This window comes from Patagioenas fasciata, assembly GCF_037038585.1.
Source record: "Patagioenas fasciata isolate bPatFas1 chromosome 19 unlocalized genomic scaffold, bPatFas1.hap1 SUPER_19_unloc_1, whole genome shotgun sequence".
Lineage (NCBI taxonomy): Eukaryota > Metazoa > Chordata > Aves > Columbiformes > Columbidae > Patagioenas > Patagioenas fasciata.
The window spans coordinates 2,413,768-2,432,285 of record NW_027288507.1 but is presented as its reverse complement, the minus strand read 5'-3'; the positions used below and the strand labels follow the sequence as shown (position 1 = coordinate 2,432,285).

The 18,518-nt window shown below is 55.8% G+C and overlaps 1 protein-coding gene across 1 annotated transcript; it reads right to left on the bottom strand.

Moving 5' to 3' along the window:
* Positions 1 to 738: 738 nt before the first annotated feature.
* On the bottom strand, positions 739 to 17,852 carry LOC139826630 (uncharacterized). The gene is made up of 9 exons (XM_071802983.1): positions 15,148 to 17,852; positions 14,428 to 14,592; positions 10,048 to 11,518; positions 7,815 to 8,238; positions 7,083 to 7,144; positions 6,427 to 6,583; positions 5,308 to 5,564; positions 2,125 to 2,286; positions 739 to 1,802 (listed from the first exon to the last, which is right to left on the bottom strand). The coding sequence occupies exons 4-9, from the start codon at positions 7,876 to 7,878 to the stop codon at positions 1,491 to 1,493; spliced, it is 1,014 nt and encodes a 337-aa protein (XP_071659084.1). The 5' UTR covers positions 7,879 to 8,238; positions 10,048 to 11,518; positions 14,428 to 14,592; positions 15,148 to 17,852; the 3' UTR covers positions 739 to 1,490.
* Between the last annotated feature and the right edge of the window lie 666 nt (positions 17,853 to 18,518).

The following is an 18,518-nucleotide window of genomic DNA, read 5'->3' as shown; positions in this document are numbered from 1 at the left end:
ACAGCCCCTCCCACCCCCAAATTCACGCACAGTTTCCCTTCTCACTGAATTACCCAGACTGCAATCTGATTTGCTCAAATCTTGTTTGCCAAAGGGTGAAAGTTGTACTTTCTTGTACTTCCATATGGTGCCTCAGCTTGTCCTACGCTTTCTCCAGCCCCCGCCTTGGGCAAGCGCAGGAACACTACAGGAGAAACAGGACTATGATTTCTGCAAGTGACTTCTCGCTACATTTTATATCCATCTTGAAGACTGCAAAAGACCTGATTTACAGAGTAGCAACGACTGCAGGTTTCTGTCTCTCAGTGATCCAGACTCTCTTCCAGTGCAAAGAAAGGTGATCCTGTGTGCGGCACGTCAAGATAAAGCAAAGTGGGTGTCTGAAGTCACTGGCATCATAGGGAAGAAATCCCGTTTCTGCCTACTAGAGCAGGAGGGGAAGCAGGTAGGTAACTCAGGGGCAGGTGTTTGCATGGCACCTATCTACATAAGTCTTCATATATACATATATATATCCATATATTCCTTAGCTGCTTAGAGTCACCTAAGAAGAGGCAAGCCATTCTTGTTGACCGTTGGCCAACCTCACGCGTGGTGCCATGAGAAAGGCACAGCTGTTTAGAGTGTAAATGGCAGTAGGAATTACTCCTATGGAGGCAAAGTCAGGATGCCCAAAAATCAGGGCTTTTCAGGAAAAAATATCCCACAGAGGTCTGACAAATGGGCCCGATCTCTCGTAGCGCGGTTAAGCCTGCCTGGGCTCTGCCAGCATCGCTGACACCCGCTGCGTGGAGTCCCCACAGAGCACGGGCAGGGTGAGGGTGCCCAACAGCCAGCAGTTTCGAACTTCCTTCCCTCCTGCCACACAGCCGCTCTCAGGCCCCTGTGACACGCTTTATGCCAACCCAGGGCTCCGCAGAGGAGCTTTCGGAGGTGTCCCCATCCCACCTCGGCTCCAGCCTGCCTTTCCTGCCAGGGGCTGTGGAACAAAAGGCTCGGGAGCCCCAGCAGAGCTTTGGCAGAGCCCAGCTGCCCGCCATGGCTTTCCTCTCCCCAGGCACGGCTCCTGCCTGGGGTGCCATTGTCCCTGTGGCACACGGTGGTTCCTGCACAGCTCTGGGCGCCCCGCAGTGCCCTGGCTGGGCGAGCCCCCGGATGCTTTCCCCTGCAGCTCGGCTCCCCAGGGTGCCCAGGCTCTTCCTCCTCCTCCTCTTCCTCCTCCTCCTCCTTCTCCTCCCGCTCCTGTCCGGGATGTGCAGCTGCGGCAGGCTCCGTGCCAGGGACGCGGGGTGCAGGGGCACAAAGAGCAGGGCCGCAGCCGAGCCGGTACAGCAGAGCCTTGGGGAGGGCTGCCCTTGGAGCAGGGCTGAGGCTGAGGCTCCAGCCCTCTTCCCTGCAGTGGCCTTTCCCTGCGCCACTGCCCAGCGCAGCTTCCACAGCCACCAAGGAAACACCCACAGTGTCAGACCCAGCGGTTTGCAGGTGGGGCTTTACTGAACAGAAGGGAGAGCTGGTGTCAGCAGCCTGGCTGGCCGGCACTGGCGCTCGTCACGCCGGAGGAGGCTCTTGCTGGACGTGTCTCTCGCGAGCCTCAGCGCCTGAGACGGTCTCCTGGCACTGGCCGACGTGGAGTAGATCTCGTACCGCTTCTGGGGGACGCTGTTGTCCTCAGGGACGCTGGGGGGCTCTTCTCCGGCCTCTTCCCAGCCCTCCATGTTCATCTCCAGCAGGTCACAGCTGGACTCGTCTGACTCCACGCTGCTCGAGGAGCTGTCTGAGGAGCACTCGGGGGAGCTGGATTCCTGCACAGGAGGAGACTCTCATACAACAGCCCTGCACCCGGAGGGTGCTGCTTCCCAGCACGCAGACCCCAGAACACTTCTGAATGGACCACACGGGACGGGGAGAGCCGGGAGAAGGAGCTCAGCAGGCCCTGGGGTGACCTCTGAGTGTCACCAGGGTTTCACTGCAACTCTGTGTCCCCCTTCTTGCTCAGGAAGGGCAGCATCACCCGCCCGGTTCTGCTGCAGCAAGGCTGCTATGACGGCTTGGGTACCAGGGTACTTTGCAGTCTCAGCCGCCCCACGGGAGAAAGTGCTCTTTTTCTGCAGGAATCCCAAGTACCTGGCTCCTCTGCATCTCCTTTGGCTTTTCTCCATTTCCTTCCACATTGGGCATCTCCTCTTCTGCCTCGGCCTCTGCCAGCTCTGTTTCCTTCTCTTCCTGTTCTTCCAGGTATTTCTGGATATACGGTGGAAGCTGCTCCTCCTTCTTCTCCCATTTATTCTGGGGGACAAACAAAATGCAATAGCAGGCAGCATTAGCCTTCCCTGCCATGGCTGAGCTGTTTTCCTTCCTTCCTTCCTTCCTTCCTTCCTTCCTTCCTTCCTTCCTTCCTTCCTGCCTGCCTGCCTGCCTCCCTCCCTCCCTCCCTCCCTCCCTCCCTCCCTCCTTCCTTCCCTCCCTCCCTCCCTCCCTTCTCTTCTGCCTTGCTGTCCACACTGGTTTGCTCCCAGGTTCCCGCAGGCTCCACCGAGGAGCCCGTCTGGAATGACCAGGGAGATAAGCCACCACTGGGCTACAAACCAGCCGGCAGCTGGCGAGCCCAGACAAGCCCTGCAGTCACCTGGCCGACAGAAACGGCCTCAAGTGAGGGCTCTGGGGGTGTTTCCAGGCTACTGGAAGTGACAAGTGTATTCTCAACTGACAGTGACCCGCCTCCCTTCAAGCAAACACCAAAGCAACTGGTCAGTGGTCCCGTGAACACCCAGTGAAGAATCTTGTGAGCACTGGCACGTGTGGAGCAACGCTGCTCTACAGTCCAGTACGATGTGCTCCTGCAGCATCCGGTGTCGGGTACCTTTTCTCTCCTCTCAATGGCTCTGGCTATGAAGTCCACTTCTCTGGGTGCAACCAGAGGCGGTAGCTTTCCTTTCTCCTCCTTTTCCTTCAAGCAGCTCCTCTGGATGACCGGTAGCTGCCTGCAAAGACACAACAGGGCGTGTTGGCAGGAGCGCAGGAGGAGCTGGTTCTGCATCCTGTGCTTCCAGGTGGCGCACCTGCTTCTGCAGCAGAACGTGCTCTGCTCACATCCTTGTGATCAAGTCCCCAGGCACAGAGAAGACCCCAAGCTGTCAGCCTCGGATGTGCCCAACAGCCCCCCCTGCAACCCAGGATGCCCAGGTCTCGGCCCTCTCTTGCTGGAGCAACCAGAGGAACAGGGTCCTGTGCCCGGAGATAGCGCTATGCCCTGTACGGGCAGGTTGGGCGCTGGGGACACAGTGTCAAAGGGAGGAGGACACGACCCCACGAGAAGGGCCATCCTGCCACTGGGCTCTGCGTAAGACAGGCGTCAGCGTAGAAGAGGCTCCTGGTTGCTCAGGGCAATCCTCTGCAGTAACTAACTGCAGAACTCTGTTCTCAGCAAACAGAAAGGCCAGGCTCATTTCAACCTGAAGGGAAAGCCAAAATGACCTTCTGCTCCTGGAATCAACCTTTGCACTTGGTTACTCAAGAGATCTGCACATCGGAAGGGAAGAAAGAAATAGTGGTGCCAGCAGAGTCTGCCAAGAAGCTACAAGACACTGCCATGACCAAGAAACCATGAGTTAGTGGGACATGGGAAAAGCGCACTTGGGGTGTTTCCAGGAGAAACGTCTCGCTCCCACAGAGGCCGGAGCAGGGGGTCACGCTCACCCATTTATGCGAGTGTCTCACCTGGCGCGAGGCTCACTCCCCTCAGCTTTCTGACCCTGCTCCGGCTTCACAGTCAGGGCAGGTAACCGATTTGGAGGAAGCCTTGCTCGACGGAGGAGGCGCTTCTCGGCAGCATCCTCTAGAAACGGGAAAGGAGACGGTTCTTCAGAACAGCATCTCGGTGTTGTTCTGGGAACCGGGTGCCACTTGTGTGCCAGTTCCAAGGAGAGTGACGTGCGGGTCTGCTCAGGGCTGTGGTAACACTGGGGAAGGTGGTCCTTTTCATCCCTTTGGGGGAAAGCCATGTTTCCTGGGAGGTCTTAGGCCTTTTCTGACACTGTTTTAACATCCAACGCCCCATGCCTACAGTGCACCGTTATTCCCTGGGGAAGACTGTTTGCATGGCTTTCTCTCATCGGTGTGCTGAAACGGGGGGTTCCATGGGAGATACTCGTGCTGTCCAGGAGCCATTCTGGGGAGGGGAATCATTTATCTCAAGGGAATCCGGCTCTGGGGTTTCTGCATTGGTCCCGTGCACACAGATTTGCTGCTGGGGCAGGTTCACACCACAGGCCATCACCTTTTCCCTTCACACATCCTTTCAGGTCTATCAGCGCTGGCATTTTCGGCACGGTCTCAAGTTGGTACCTGGAAGAGCAAGAAGGTACCAGGCTGAAGAAAGGACACCACATTGTTTCCCAAGGCAGCCCAACCCGGAGGGCTGCAGTAGAAACTCCAGTGCCGGGAGGGCTAGGTGAGACCCCGTCAGCCTGTGCCCACTTTTTTCCATCCTTCCCGTGAGAATGGCCGTCCTCCCACAAAACCCCCTTGCTGCTTCTGGGGAAATGATCCTGCTCACAGTGCACATGGAGAGCAGAATATTATCTAGTGCTCTGATTTTCTAACACCCTTTCGAATTCTGATCTTGCCCTCCAAGTTCCTTGTAGAGCCTTGCAGATTAACGTTTCCGGACCTAAGAGCAGTCTCTCCCACAGAGGAAAGAAAAGGAGCAGGAGAAACGTAGTGGGAAATGTTGCCTAAATGCGTCTCTAGCTCCACAGTAGGACAGATGCATAAGCCGTGCCACTGTCCCACGTTCCTCCAAGTGAAGTCAAACATACCATGGCAGGACGATAACACGTCCAGAGGAGGTCTGGGAAGCAGCGGTGTCATGGCGTGAGATGACTGAGTCCCTCATCTCCGGCATCTGCAACGAGGACAGAGACGGATGACGGGAGGAGCGGACACTGGGAAGGGCCGGCTGCTCGCTCCGCCTCAGCCCAGCGCCAGCAAAGAGCCAGAGCCGCCCAAGGGCTCTGGGCTCAGCAAGCCTTGCTCTGCCTGTGCCTCTGCTCCCGGCCCCCAGAGTGGGGCACGCAGCGCTCCGCGCCATCAACGCCGGCCTTTTCTCGCAAAGTGCAGCTCCTCTGGGGGTGGCTCTTGCAAAGCCAGGCCATTGCACGCCAGGGAGGTGCTCTGCAGAGAGCCTGCTGTGCTCTAGAGCTCCAGGAGCCCAGGTGACTGAACAAGGCATGGTCGGCCAGGGGAAAGCAGCCCCCAGAAAGCATTTCAGAAGCAGCAGGAGTGGGGCTGGGAAAGTGAAAATCCTACCTCGAGAAGAGCTTGCAGCATCTTGCCAGTGCCATTCAGCCTTTCCAAAAAGTGTAAGTAAAATCTCTTTTTTATCTCTTTTCCCTCGGCAATCAGCATGCCCACGTCCCTCCAGATGATGGCAACGTTCTTCCTGTTCTCTAGGCAGGCATGGAAAAGGTGCGTGGTCCTTTCCATGTAGAGCTGCACGGTGCCCTCAGAGACAGCGTTCTCTGAGGCTATCTCAGCATACGGCAGTTGTTCGAAATCTTGATGGCCTGAAAGACAAGAGAAGAGGAACACATGAGCTTGCAGACCTGCTGGGCAGGCTACAATCAAAGGTCTGCAGCCTCCAGGCCCTCGGGCAACACTTTGGTACTGGGCTGTCTGGCTGGGCCAGCGCCTCTGAGGAGACGCTCGGCTTGTCCTTTCCTCTTAAAGTGGACAGTGAGGTGCGGAGCAGACAGCTGTGGTTTCTCTGATACAGAAAGGGAAACAAAGAGTCTTAGGCACTTGGTGGGAAGAAGAGTGACTGCGGGACAAAGTGGGGAGATAGGCACCAGGTCCCAGGGCAAGCTGGAGGGTGCCAGCCCACACTCGGTGCTGTCTTTGTCTTTAGAGAGAAACGCACCCCAAACACAGCCCCAAGCTCTGGGTGCTCCCCAGGGTCCCACAACAGCTGCCCCAAAGGCAGTAGTGACTAGAAGGCGCAGGTGTCGCCGTCACTGGCTTTTGGAAGGAACCATCTTACCCCCCTGGGTTTCCCCTGCTTTTCCCCCGTGCAAGGAGGCTGAGGGAGCTGGGAAGAGCCCCGGCATTTGCCTGGAGGAGGTCTAGTGCAGCGGAAAGGGGGAGCAAGAGTTGAAGCATCACGGAACCAGAAGACACCACACCAAGGAAGCTGTGAGGGAACCTGTTGTTGAAGCAGGACAAAGAGAGTGCGCTCTTAGCTGTATTGTCCGCTGGTGATTCTTTAAAACAAACAGCTAGGCAGGGTCCTTTCACAGCCGGCTGGTTTTGTCGAGTGAAGCTCTTGGCAGGACCGCGGTGGGTGGCTGGTACTCCCCTCAGTCACCTCTGGGGAGCAGAGCACCCCTCCCCACCCTGCTCAAGGGCCAGCGCCGCTTTCACGCTGCTTACCAGGGAAGTCTTTGCAACCATAGCGGAGCTCATGGTCCTGCACAACAGCCTTTTCAGGTCGAAACACGGGTCTCTCCACGATCACCAGATCCTGCTCGCTGAGGGCTACTCGCTTTCTGACAACCGCAAAAGTCCCGATTCCGGGAATGCGGACAGCCTGGAACAGAGGAGATGGCGGATGGGAAGAAGTCTTGGAGGGGCAGACGGGTGACTTGTCAGAGGAGGCTGATGGCGTTTAGTGCCCTGCCCTGGCCTGAGGCACAAAGGAGCAAGATGGGCTCCTTGGGAGAACACAAACAGGGGCTGCGCTTTTCCCTCTCACCCCCCTTCAGCTACGAAGAACCAAATAGGTGAGGGAAAGCTGACAAACACCCTCTGGCTCAATCAGATAGAAGGCAGGGGGTTCCCACGCTTGGAATAAATCCAGATGTGTCCCAGGCTTCCAGGTTTTCACATGCAACTCTGACGGGGGGACCTTCTTGTACATCTGAATGGACAGAGAAGGTGTCCATGTCACTGTGTGCATTGCAGTGTCGTGCTGGGGCGTTGCTCCCGCTTTCAACGCAGGGGAAGAACAGCTGCACCCCATGGCAAAGGGCTGTCAGGACTTGATCAGCGTTCATCAGGGTGTGAGGGGAGAAGGAGGTAAGGCCCACCTGGTGGAGAGCCAGCTGCAGGCTGAGGTGATACGATGTGCTGGCCCAAATCTTAGCGAACTCTGGAAAAACAAGGGAAAGACCTGTCATGCTCTGAGGCAGCAAGCTCAAGACCATTCGGCCCACTCCTGTCCAAGGAGCGATGCATCTTTCACTCAGGCATTTCAGGTGGTCTCTCTCCAGCCCGGCAAGAACCAAAGGACACCTCATGCTGCCTCCAAGGGGCTCCTTTCCTTGCAGGTGCAGCTCTCCAGGGTGTGACCCACTCCCACGGGAAGCCGGCAGTGCTTTGCCATGCCCGCGGGGGCACGGGGCTGTGCTCCACGCGGCTCTCGGAGGCTCAGGGCAGGCCCTGGTGTCTCCCCAGCAGGGGCCAGTTTTGCCGGGTCACATCTCTGAACACACAGAGCCCACGTGGCCCACGAGCACCTTCAGCTCTTCCATTCAGACATGAGCTCAGCGTGGGCAATGCCCAGCGCCAGGCAAGGGCAGCCCTTTGGGGTCAGGGGTTTCTGCCTGGGCTGCCCCAGGAAGGCAGGGGCCACGTCAGGAAGGGAACCAGGAGCCCTGGCTGCCACATCAGCCCCTCAGCCCTTTGGGATGGTCAAGCAGGTCCCTCCTTGCAGTCACCACTCCTGAGCAACCACCCCCCACAGTCCTTGGGTTTCCATCCTGATTTCAGAGATGTCCTTGACCCAGACACACATGTGAAATTGGGCCTGAAGGCCTTACCATAACGCTCGAGCTTCTCAATAGTTGGGCTCAGGTGAGGCTGCAAGAAGAGCTGTCTTGCCATCTTAGTTCCACTGCTGCTTCAAGTCAACAACTGCAGCAAGTGGCTGGACAATGGCTTTACTGCTTCTCCTTGTCCTCCTCCTTCTCCTCCTCCTCCTTCTCCTCCTCCTCCTCCTCCTTCTTTTTCTCTTCTCCTCCTCCTCCTCCTTCTCCTTCTCCTCCTCCTCCTCCTTCTCCTTCTCCTTCTCCTCCTCCTCCTCCTTCTCCTTCTCCACCTTTCACACTCCTTGGTGCTGTCGTGCTCCCTCTCTCCGCCTTCTCCTCCTCACTGCAGAGCAGCTACTCCAGAGCAGAGCGGTGGCGAGAGCAGCTCTCAGCACTTGGAGTCGACTCGGCCTCACCGGGGTGAGTGGGGCAGATGCTGGTCACGACAGGGAAAGGGGGACTGTCACCACTGTGACGTCTGGCTGTCCCACTGTGACCTCGGACCGTGTCACAGAGGGGCTGCACACACCTGCCCCCCAGGCCCTGCCAGGGGCTCTGCAGTGGGCAGGGGTTTCTGGGAGCTGCCCCCACCCCACTGTCTCCCGAGCGGGAGGGGTTTCCCCAGGCCGCCCCTGCCATGTCCCCACATGGGGACACCGGGCTGCAAGCGCCGATGGGCTTTCTTCTACCCTTCCCCGCTTCTTCCTGCCTCTCTCACCCAACGTGTCTGCAGCGGGGAGCGCGGCTGCCCTGCCACAGTAGGGGCGTGCAGAGAAGACGTGAAGCTTCTAGACCGCCCACAGTCAGATCTGACACGGATATAAACGGGGTCCCGTTGAATGGCCGTTTGTGGTCTTCTCGGAGCTGCGGGTCTGTCTGCCTGAAGCCTCCCCTTAGGCAGGATCGCCACCTAAAGTAGCCTCCCGGGATTGGGTCAGCCTCGTCGCCTCGCTGGGGTGAGCGATAACTTACTAGGTAGAACTGAGCTATTTCCTCACCAGATCAGCGAGTGTATTAAATAATTCCTCGCCGCTTGGGCGGGTGTTTTCCTCATTATAAACCCGTGGATTTTCTTGAATAATTCCTTGCCAGATTCAGGCAAGCGTATATCCGTAATATAATTTCTCACTAAACACGTGGGTGTATTTTTCCTGGGGTTAGAGACTGTAATAGACTTAACGATATATTTGTTAATCAAACTGGCCTAAATGGATATGTTATCAGTGGCTGTGAAACCTGAGCATATAATATTAGTACATGCTGCCATTAAACAATGCAACCTGTATGTAGTCTTTGTAGAAAAAAACCTGTTCCACAGATATGTCTAAAAGCCTAATTTAGCATACCCTGCAGAACATTCGGGAAGAGGGTGACAGAGAGAAGGGCTCAGGGTCATTAGGAGACGGGAGTGCCGAGGCGCCAGTGAGCCGCTGGGTGCCCGCGGCCAGTGTGGGGGATGTTTGGAGGCTTCAGGGGCACCCCACAACCGGTGTGGGGGTGCAGAGAAGCTTCTAGAATGCCTAGAGTCAGGTCTGATCAGCCTATAAAAAACGGGACTCTCGTCGAGACTCCGCCCATTGTCGCGGGTCTCTCGGAGCACGGGCGAGATGCTGCCGCCGAGAGCCCTCCTCCCCGGGATGGAGACTCCGCTTGCCTTGCCGCCACGGGTGTGAGTAAAACGGCTCGCAGGATTGCGAGTATATTTATACTTTCCGTGCACATTTGCACCTGTAACTTCCCGTGCTTAATATAAGCATGTATAAAATTATTTGCTCGCATAATCGCGAGTGTATTTATACTTTCCGTGCACATATGCACGAGTAACCTTCTGTGCACATTTGCACACGTATAAAATTATTTCCTCGCATAATCGCGAGTGTATTTTCCTCCCGTGCTTCCATATAAGCACGTGTAGTATTCCGTGCACATTTGCACGTGTAAGTAAATTAACCCTCGCAGGATTGCGAGTGTATTATAAATTTACCCTCGCGGAATCGCGAGCGTACACTTTCCGTACTCACTACGAGTACCTATATCCCTTTAAGAATAATCCCGCACCGTGTTCAGGCAAGCGTGTACTCCTCTGGGCCTCAGGGGCGGTTCCGGCATTGTTTTGGGTGAAGCCACGTGCATGCACACTGTGGACCTCCTGTTGTACTAGTTGCTGCCCCTTCATAATTTTCCTCAACTGATACCCGAACCTATATTTAAGTCACTTTTGGAGGGCTAAAACCCTGTTTCTCACCGGTTTAATAAAAGTTGTTTTGGACCCTCTTGTCCCTTAAACTAATCTCGGGGTGCATTCCGTGACACGCTGGCTGTCTTCTTGCTTTGGATCAGCAGCTGCCCCTCCCTCTTGATGTCTTCCCGGGTGGGGACGTGCTCGTCATCTTCGTCATCAGATTTAGAGGATTCTGGAGGAGGGAACAGAGAGAAACGGGCCGGGGAGGGTCTGCAGGGCCACTTCTGCTGTGCCCATGTCACCAGGGAGAGCCAGCACGCTTTGGAGGGCTGGTGACATCACAGGGAGCTTTCCTGCCAAGCCCTGGCTCTTCCTGCCCAGCATCCCAGGCTGACCTGCAGGGCCTGGCAGTGCCGCTGCTGTGGCCCATCCCCAGCTGCTGGGGTTTCCCAGAAAGGTCTGGAGCCACGCGGTGCTGGACGCAGCTCCAGCTTCATTCAAAACAGGTGGCAAGCTCAGAAACTCAGTGGCTCCTCCAAGAGCATCCAATAGGAAGAGGCCACAGACAGACCCCAGCACTGGTTGTTCTTCACAACCAGGTGATTTTGAAGACAAGGCTCTCCCTCCTTGCCCCACAGCATCTTTTCTTGTTCCTTCTGTGGTTCGATGCTCACCACCCCGCCAGCTGCCTTCATGCTCCCACATCCCCACCTAAAAGCACCACCCATGCTCAAAGCCTTGGAGACAGCCCCAAGGTCTGGAGAGAACTCATGGGCTGGGCTCTGCTGGGACAGGGAGAGACAGGCGAGGATGGTCACAAATCCCAACAGGCAGGGGCAGGGACAGTCGCCGTGGGACACGTCCCCGCTAAGCTCTCCTACCGTCATCGCTGCTGTCTCTCTCCTCAAAGGAAACCACCACGTTCTGAGGATCACTCGACATTTTTTTCTCCAGAAAATCCCTGGCCTTCACAAAAATCTGTGAAAGACACCCTGGGTTAATTGCTGAAGGGGAGGTGGGTGTTACAACCCAAGAGGTGCCCTTGATGTCCCCCTGGGGGACACTTGGGACGGGCCATCAGGAGGAGCCTGCTGCGGGTCCCCGAAGACCCCAGCAGGGATGGACATCCCACGTATCTCGTTGCTCTTATCCAGGATCTTGCACTCAGGGGGCAGGTGGGCCGCCCGCTGTGCCAGGTACTGCAGCTTCTGGCCCAGGTACTGGAGCTTCTCCTCCACCCCCCGGGACAGGAGAGAGTCATCCTGGAGACGGAGAGAACCACCTTGGTGGGCAAAATGAGCCACCTGGGGTGACGGTGGCTGCGCCAAGTGTCACCGCGCTGCGTCACTGCGCCACCCAGCGCTGGGTGAATACCTGGCCAGGCACGGTGATGCCGTGCAGATGGAAGAGGAGGCGGTCGATTCTGTTTTCAAATTCAAGGAGAAGCTCCTCGTTCTTCAGCAGCTGGGCTCGCGACCGGTCTCGCCGGGCCTCTTCGGACTGCAGTTTTGCCCTCAGCTCCTCCTCCAGCATCCTGCAGCCAAGCACAGTCACATCCATACAACTGCACAGGGGTGCAGAGACACCACAAATCCGTTGCAAAAGCTGCCCAAGTTGCAACCCACCACACCCCCTGCCCTGAGTAGGGACATTGTCACCAGCTCAGGTTGCTCAGAGCCCCGTCCAGCCTGGCCTGGGATGTCTCCAGGGACGGGGCATCCACCACCTCTCTGGCCAACCTGGGCCAGGCTCTCACCACCCTAAGCGTAACAAGCGATAAGACAAACAGAAATGGCCTCAAGTTGCGCCGGGGGAAGTTGAGGTTGGATCTGGGGAACAATTTCTTCCCCAAACGGCTGTCAGGCATTGGAACAGGCTGCCCAGGGCAGTGGTGGGGTCACCATCCCTGGAGGGTTGGACAGACGGAGATGAGGTTCTCAGGGACGTGGGTTAGTGCCAGGGCTGGGTTAACGGTTGGACTCAATGATCTTGAGGGTCTTTCCCAACCAAAATGAGTCTGTGATTCTATGACACGGCTGTCCCAAGGGACATACAGGGATGGTGACTCCACCACTGCCATGGGCAGCCTGTTCCAATGCCCGACAGCCCTTTTCAGGAAGAAATTGTCCCCTATATCCCACCTAAAACCTCCCCTGGTGCCAGTTGTTTCAGGCTCTTGGTCTGGTCTTTGCACTCTGGCCAACAGAGAAGCCACAAAACGTGTTGAAGACTTCTCTCTGACAAAGCTGGACTCCATTTTTCCATCTCAGTTTTTGGAGAATCCGGTCTGTGGCCTGTTTGCCAGATGCAAGGGAACACTGAGATGCTTTAGCTGCCTTGAAAGGAGGGGAAGAGCAACGACACGCAGCAACACAGGAATTTCAGGTCTCCTGAAACTGTTAAGTTGTGAGCAGAAGATAAAGGCCAACTGCTTTATCATGAGCATTCCCTGAATGTGTTCAGACACCGCATCCCAACTCCTCACCATGTCTGCGAGGCGAGGAGAAGACGTCACCCCACCAGCGAGCTCCTGCCCGGGAGACAACACTGGGTGCAATCGGACTGACTGCCGCTGTCTTAGCCTGGCCCGGGAGAGGCGGCCGTGGAAATGGATGTGACAAGTGGCAAAAAGGTACAGGAGCGAGTGGGAAGACACCAGAGGCAATGCCTGGGTTTCTAGAGTAAGAAAACACCAAAATACAACCAACCAGGAAGGCAGCAGCAGGGTCAGGAGCATCCCTCTGCCAAAGTGACCCCTGGGCCACACAGGACAGCCCTGCCTGGGACAGCCTGCCTGCACTGGGCAGGGGAGCTGCATGGGGCACAGTAGGGCACTGTCCCCACCCCATGGGGGCCATGGGGCAGTAGAGCCCATGTCGGGGCGTCCCCATGATGGAGGTCATAAAATCATTGAATTATTTTGGCTGGAAGAGACCCTCAAGATCATGGAATCCAACCATAACCCACCCCTAGCACTAACCCATGTCCCTGAGAACCTCATCTCTGCATCTGTCCAACCCCTCCAATGATGGTGACGCCACCAGTGCGCAGGGGAGCACACACATTCCCAAACACTGGAAAAAGAAAGGTTGCACGGTGCCCTCCAATATAGGAAAATTAATAATGTAAGGAATAAATTAAGAAATGCAGGGGAGGGAAAGGGCTGATGCCATTGGGGTTTCATTAGGTGGCAGGTGGGGGGGGGTGACACAGCCCAGGGAAGGAAAGGAGAGATTTCCTCTTCTGCCCTGAGAGACCCTTATTCCTTCCACAACAACCACTGCCAAAGGCTTGACAGGAGCTCCAGCGCAGTTGTCTGCAGCCGCTGCCGGTGAGAAACCTAAAATAGGACACGGGAGAATTTGCACGGGAGCGTTCACCACGCGGAAATATCTCTGCCCTGGGAGGGCTGACATTGAGTGCGTTGGAGGTTTGTTTTTGTTTTCAAGGATGTGATCAAAATCACATGAAATGACACACAACGAAGGATAGGCACAGGCTGGGACTGACACCGGAGCCTCAGCACCGGGTTTTATCACTCATGGAGAAAGGGAACCAGGCTAAATCAGCCAGCTGGAGGCCAAAACAAGCAGCTCCTTTGGCTGTTCTGGGACGGGAGATGCAGGCAGGGCCACCAGTGTGGGGTCTGTCCTGGAGCTGCAAGGGTGGGATGTGGGAGGAGGCAGCCAGAGCTGCTTCCACACAAGGAGGCACAAACATCTGCCATTTCCATGTTGGTTTTAGGAGGGTTAATATAAGTGTGGGTCAAAACTCACCATCACATCGCCTGGGTTGGCATTGCCAGCCACAGGTTGGGTTTTAGCATCGTTCTAAAATGCTGGAGGGCCTGAGGCAGCACTGGTGACAGAGGGACAGACCCCCTGGGGTCCATGTCTGTCTTGCGCTGGGGACCCCAGAGCTGGACTCAGTTCTCTGGGGGGCCCCAGGAGAGCAGAGCAGAGGGGGAAGCATCCCCTCCCTCCACCTGCTGGTGATGTGGCCCAGGACACACTTGGCTTTCTGGGCTGCAAGAGCACACTGCCAGCTTATGGCCCTTTTGTTACCCACCAGCCCTTCTCCACAGGGTTGCTGCCCATCCGTCTGACCCTCCCTCCCTCCCCCAGTCTGTGCTGGTACTGGGTATTGCCCTGACCCAGGTGCAGGACCTCGCACTTGGCCTGGATGAATTTCACAAGATTCACATGGACCCCCCAGCCTGTCCAGGTCCCTCTGGATGTCACCCCTTCCCTCCAGTGCATCGACTGCACCACTCAGCTTGGTGGAAAACCAAAAGTGAAGTGTCTTGGGTGATGCAGACATCAGAGAAAGGCATCTGGCTTTAGCTCTCTGCCAAGCACAGCTGGGGAAACCCTTTGAAATGCTTCAGCCACTTTAGCAGAGAAAAATAACACTCCCACACAGTTGCCAGGCTTTATCGCTTACAATTTCTAACTGTTGGTGGAAATCTTCATTCTCAATCACTTTAATCAGCACCTTGAGCTTCTCTTTCAGTTTCTTCCCCTCCCTTGCTGGAAGAATAAATCGCAGCCTCATGTGAGCACGTTTGATTTGCATGGTCTCCTTTAACTGTCTGATCACTTCCAGTGCCTACAAAGGTGTTAAAAACAAAGAGCATTTACACACCTGCTTGAAAACCATCACACAGACCAAAACCTCAAATCCTTCGCATCAGCTTCTGACACTTTTGTCAGCGCTGCAGGGAGTTTGCTCGAACGCTGCTTTGGTAGATTAACAAGGAAAGGCAGAGTTCTTGTTATTCGTGATCCCTCCAACACTTAAAAAACCCGTCTGAAATCTTAAATAGCACTTATACTGCAAACCAACATGTGGCTCAGATGCAAGGCCCAATCTATTACCTCAATCAAACTAAAGGACAAAACTTTTCTTTCTGTTCCAGGCGTATCACTGTTGCTGCTTTAATTAGTTTCTTTCTTTCTTTCTCCCTTCCCTGAATTGTTAGAAAACAAACTGCACGAGTTTCAGCAGCTGTTTGCATCCAGCATTCAACCACCGGCTGGATGAAGAATCACTCTGCAGAATTCAGCCCCCAGGGCTTTGCTGATCCCTCTGTGGCTGCAAACAGAGAAATTACACTTGAAGCCACCACCTCTGACCTGAAACCGATTTTGCAAGAAAACAGACCTGCTGCTTCGTGCTCTTGTTTGGTTTGACGGAGTAGTGAATGTCCTTCACGGCTCTTTCTATGACGATCACTGTGTACGGCCTCTTTGTTTTGGGATTCACGCATTTGTCAGCGACAATGGTCGCGATGTCTCTAAACATCTACTCCAGCTGCGTGTGCCGTTCTTTGTCCGATACCTGCAGCTCTCCTTCTGTTAAAATCTGGACAGTAAATAACTAAAAAAACCCAGTTAATAAATGTCATGGGTTTGACTACAGAGTGAAAAATCTAGTAACTCTGTTAAATTTAACAATTGCTTGAATGGTTTGGTCAGATGTGAAGTGGATAAAAAAAATAACAGTATTAATAATGTATGTCATTATGACAGACAGCACGGAGAGATTTCAAAGAAAAAACTCACCACAGAAAAACTACAAAAAAAGATGCGCAGATTTCCTTGAATTCACAACAAGCCCACAGTTCATATCCTACCAAGAAGGACTAAGAAATTAGATCTGTTCTTAACATTTCATTGGACTTCCCCAAGTGAGCAACTGTCCCCTTTGCATCCCCTGCATCCTTAAAAATATACCTTAGGTGAGAAACTCTTCAGCACTGGTAATTCTTTTTTTTTCTGTGTCCACAGACATCAGTGTATAAAAGCTGTATATTCTACAGAGTATTCAGAACTCTTTTCAGCTAAATACATATCAAATATTCAAGACTTGGAGCACAAGTGTGATGGGAGCAGCTGAGGGACCTGGGGGGTTCAGCTGGAGAACAGGAGCTGAGGGGAGACCTTCTGATCTCTGAACTGCCTGAAAGGAGCTTGGCGCCAGGGGGGTCGGGCTCTGCTCCCCAGGAACAAGCGCCAGGAGCAGAGGAAACGGCCTCAAGTTGCCCCAGGGGAGGCTGAGGTTGGATCTTGGAACAATTTCTTCCCCAAAGGGCTGTGGGGCATTGGAACAGGCTGCCCAGGGCAGTGCTGGAGTCACCAGCCCTGGAGGGGAAAGTCTTCTCCAAGCTTTTATAAAGCTGCTAACCGCGAAGTGGTTGAAACCTACCATCTTACAGATTTCTGTTTGGTCATCCGTCACAAATGCTTTAACAAGATCATCTTTCTTTGCCACCTGGCCTTTGAAAATGTTGACAAACACTCTGTGTGTCTGCAGGACCTCATCAAAATCTTTCTCTAAGAGATTAGGGCACGGTTAGAAAATTTGTGAAGTCAACAATATAAAAAAGAACATGAGTTTTTAGCAAGGAGGAACAACCTGTGCTGCCAACGAGCCTGGAAACTTCTACTCCTGAGATGTAACTCCCCAGGAAAGCGCAGGGCACTGCCCTGTGCCCAAGGGCGCTCCGCGTACCCGGATTCACACAGATCCCACCACCTTCCTGGGCTGGAGAGCCGCGTACCACAAAAGCTCCCCGGCTCCACAGCCAGGCCCCACCTGGGCCTCTCCCCTGCCACAGCTGGGTGCCCACACGGGGCTGCCCCACAAAACTGGGTCATAGAATCACAGAATGTGCTGACTTGGAAGGCACCTACACGGATCACAGAATAGTTTGGCTTGAAAGGGGCCTTCCCAGCTCCCCCAGTGCCACCAGGATCACGGAGTCCAACTCCTGTCCCTGCACAGGACACCCCACAGGTCACCTCGTGTGCCTGAGGACATTGTCCAGTCTCTCCTTGAACACTGCCAGACTTGGGGCCATGACACCTCCCTGGGAGCCTGTTCAGTGTCCAGCACCTCTGGGTGAAGAACCTTTTCCTCATGTCCCACTGACCCTCCCTGGCACATCTTCTGCCATTCCCCGGGCTCTGTCACTGTCACAGAGAAGAGCTCAGACCTGCCCCTCCTGCTCCTGCTGAGGAACCTGCAGCCCATGAGCTCTGCCCTCAGTCTGCTCTGCTCCAGCTGAACAAACCCAGGGACTTCAGCCGCTGCTCATTCGGCTTCCCCTCCAAACCTTCACCAGCTTCGCAGCCTCCTCTGGACACGCTGCAGTAGCTTTGTCTCCTTTTCTCCTGTGTCCCCAGCCTTGCACACAGTGGATGCTCCAGGTGAGGCCGCCCCAGCGCAGAGTAGAGCGGGACAATCCCCCCCTGCCCGCCTGGCCGTGCTGTGCTGGGTGCACCAGGACACGGGGCCCTCTTGGCTCCAGGGACACCGGTGGCTCACGTTCAACTTGCCGTCCACCAGAACCCCCGATCCCTCTCCATGGAGCTGCTCTCCAGCACCTCGTCCCCCAGTCTGTCTGTACAGCCGGGGTTGGCTCAGGTGCAGGATCCGGCACTTGCTCTTGTTGAACTTCATGTGCTTGGTGATTGCCCAGCTCTGCAATTTGTCCCGGTCCCTCTGCAGGGCCCCTCTGCTCTTCAGAGTGTCCAAGGGAGGTCCACACAAGCCCCCCCCCAGCCGGGCCCCACACGGGCCTGCGCCCCACACGGGCCTGCGCCCCACACGGGCCTGCGCCCCACACGGGCCTGCGCCCCACACGGGCCTGCGCCCCACACGGGCCTGCGCCCCACACGGGCCGGCCGGCCGGCCTCCCTCCCGCCCTCGGGCAGGCCCCGGGCCGGCACTCACGCTCCGCTGCGCCATCCCATGGCCTTGTTGCGGTAACAGGCGATCCCGAAGCGCCTCCCGGCGCTTTCCCCCTGGTTGGTGGGGGTGAAGACGGACACGGCGGCGGCCGCCGCTGCGCCACGGCCGAGGGGCCGCCTCACGCTGCCTTCCCATTGGTGGCCGCCGCCCCCAGGAGCGCCAGCAAGAACCGTCCGGCGGGAAACGGTGGCCGGAAGGGGCGGGGGTCTGGGGAGCTTGCGGTGTATGGGGGGGAGGAATAACCGTGAGGGACGTGAACCTGTGAGGACTGTGGGGGGTGACCGTAGGGTTTGGGCTAAATAACTCTGAGGGCCAGTGGTAATAACGGGGCGGGGGAAGGGGTGTGTGTGAGGGGCGGAGTAATGACCATGAGAGGAGGGTGGGTGTGGGGGGTTGATAGCGGCGGGGTCGGGGGTAATGACTTGGGGAGGTGTGAGTGGGAACTGTAGGGTGTGTGGGGGTAATAACGGGGCGAAGCAATAACCCTGAGGGGGGAGTGCATGTGTGTGTGTGGGGGTAATAGCTGTGCATGTGGGGGTAATAACTGGGGGGATGCGAGGGGTAGTAACTGTGAGAGGGACAAATAACGGTGTTGGTGATGACTGTGTGTGTGTGAGTGATAACCCCGGGGGGGTGTGTGTGGGGTAATAACTGTGCGTGAAGGTAATAACTGGGCTGGGGGGGCGGGGGGTGTGAGGGAGGGAAGAGTAATAACCCTTGGGGGCAATAATTGTGGGGAGGGGAGAAGTGTGTGGGGGTAATAACTGGGGGGACTGTGA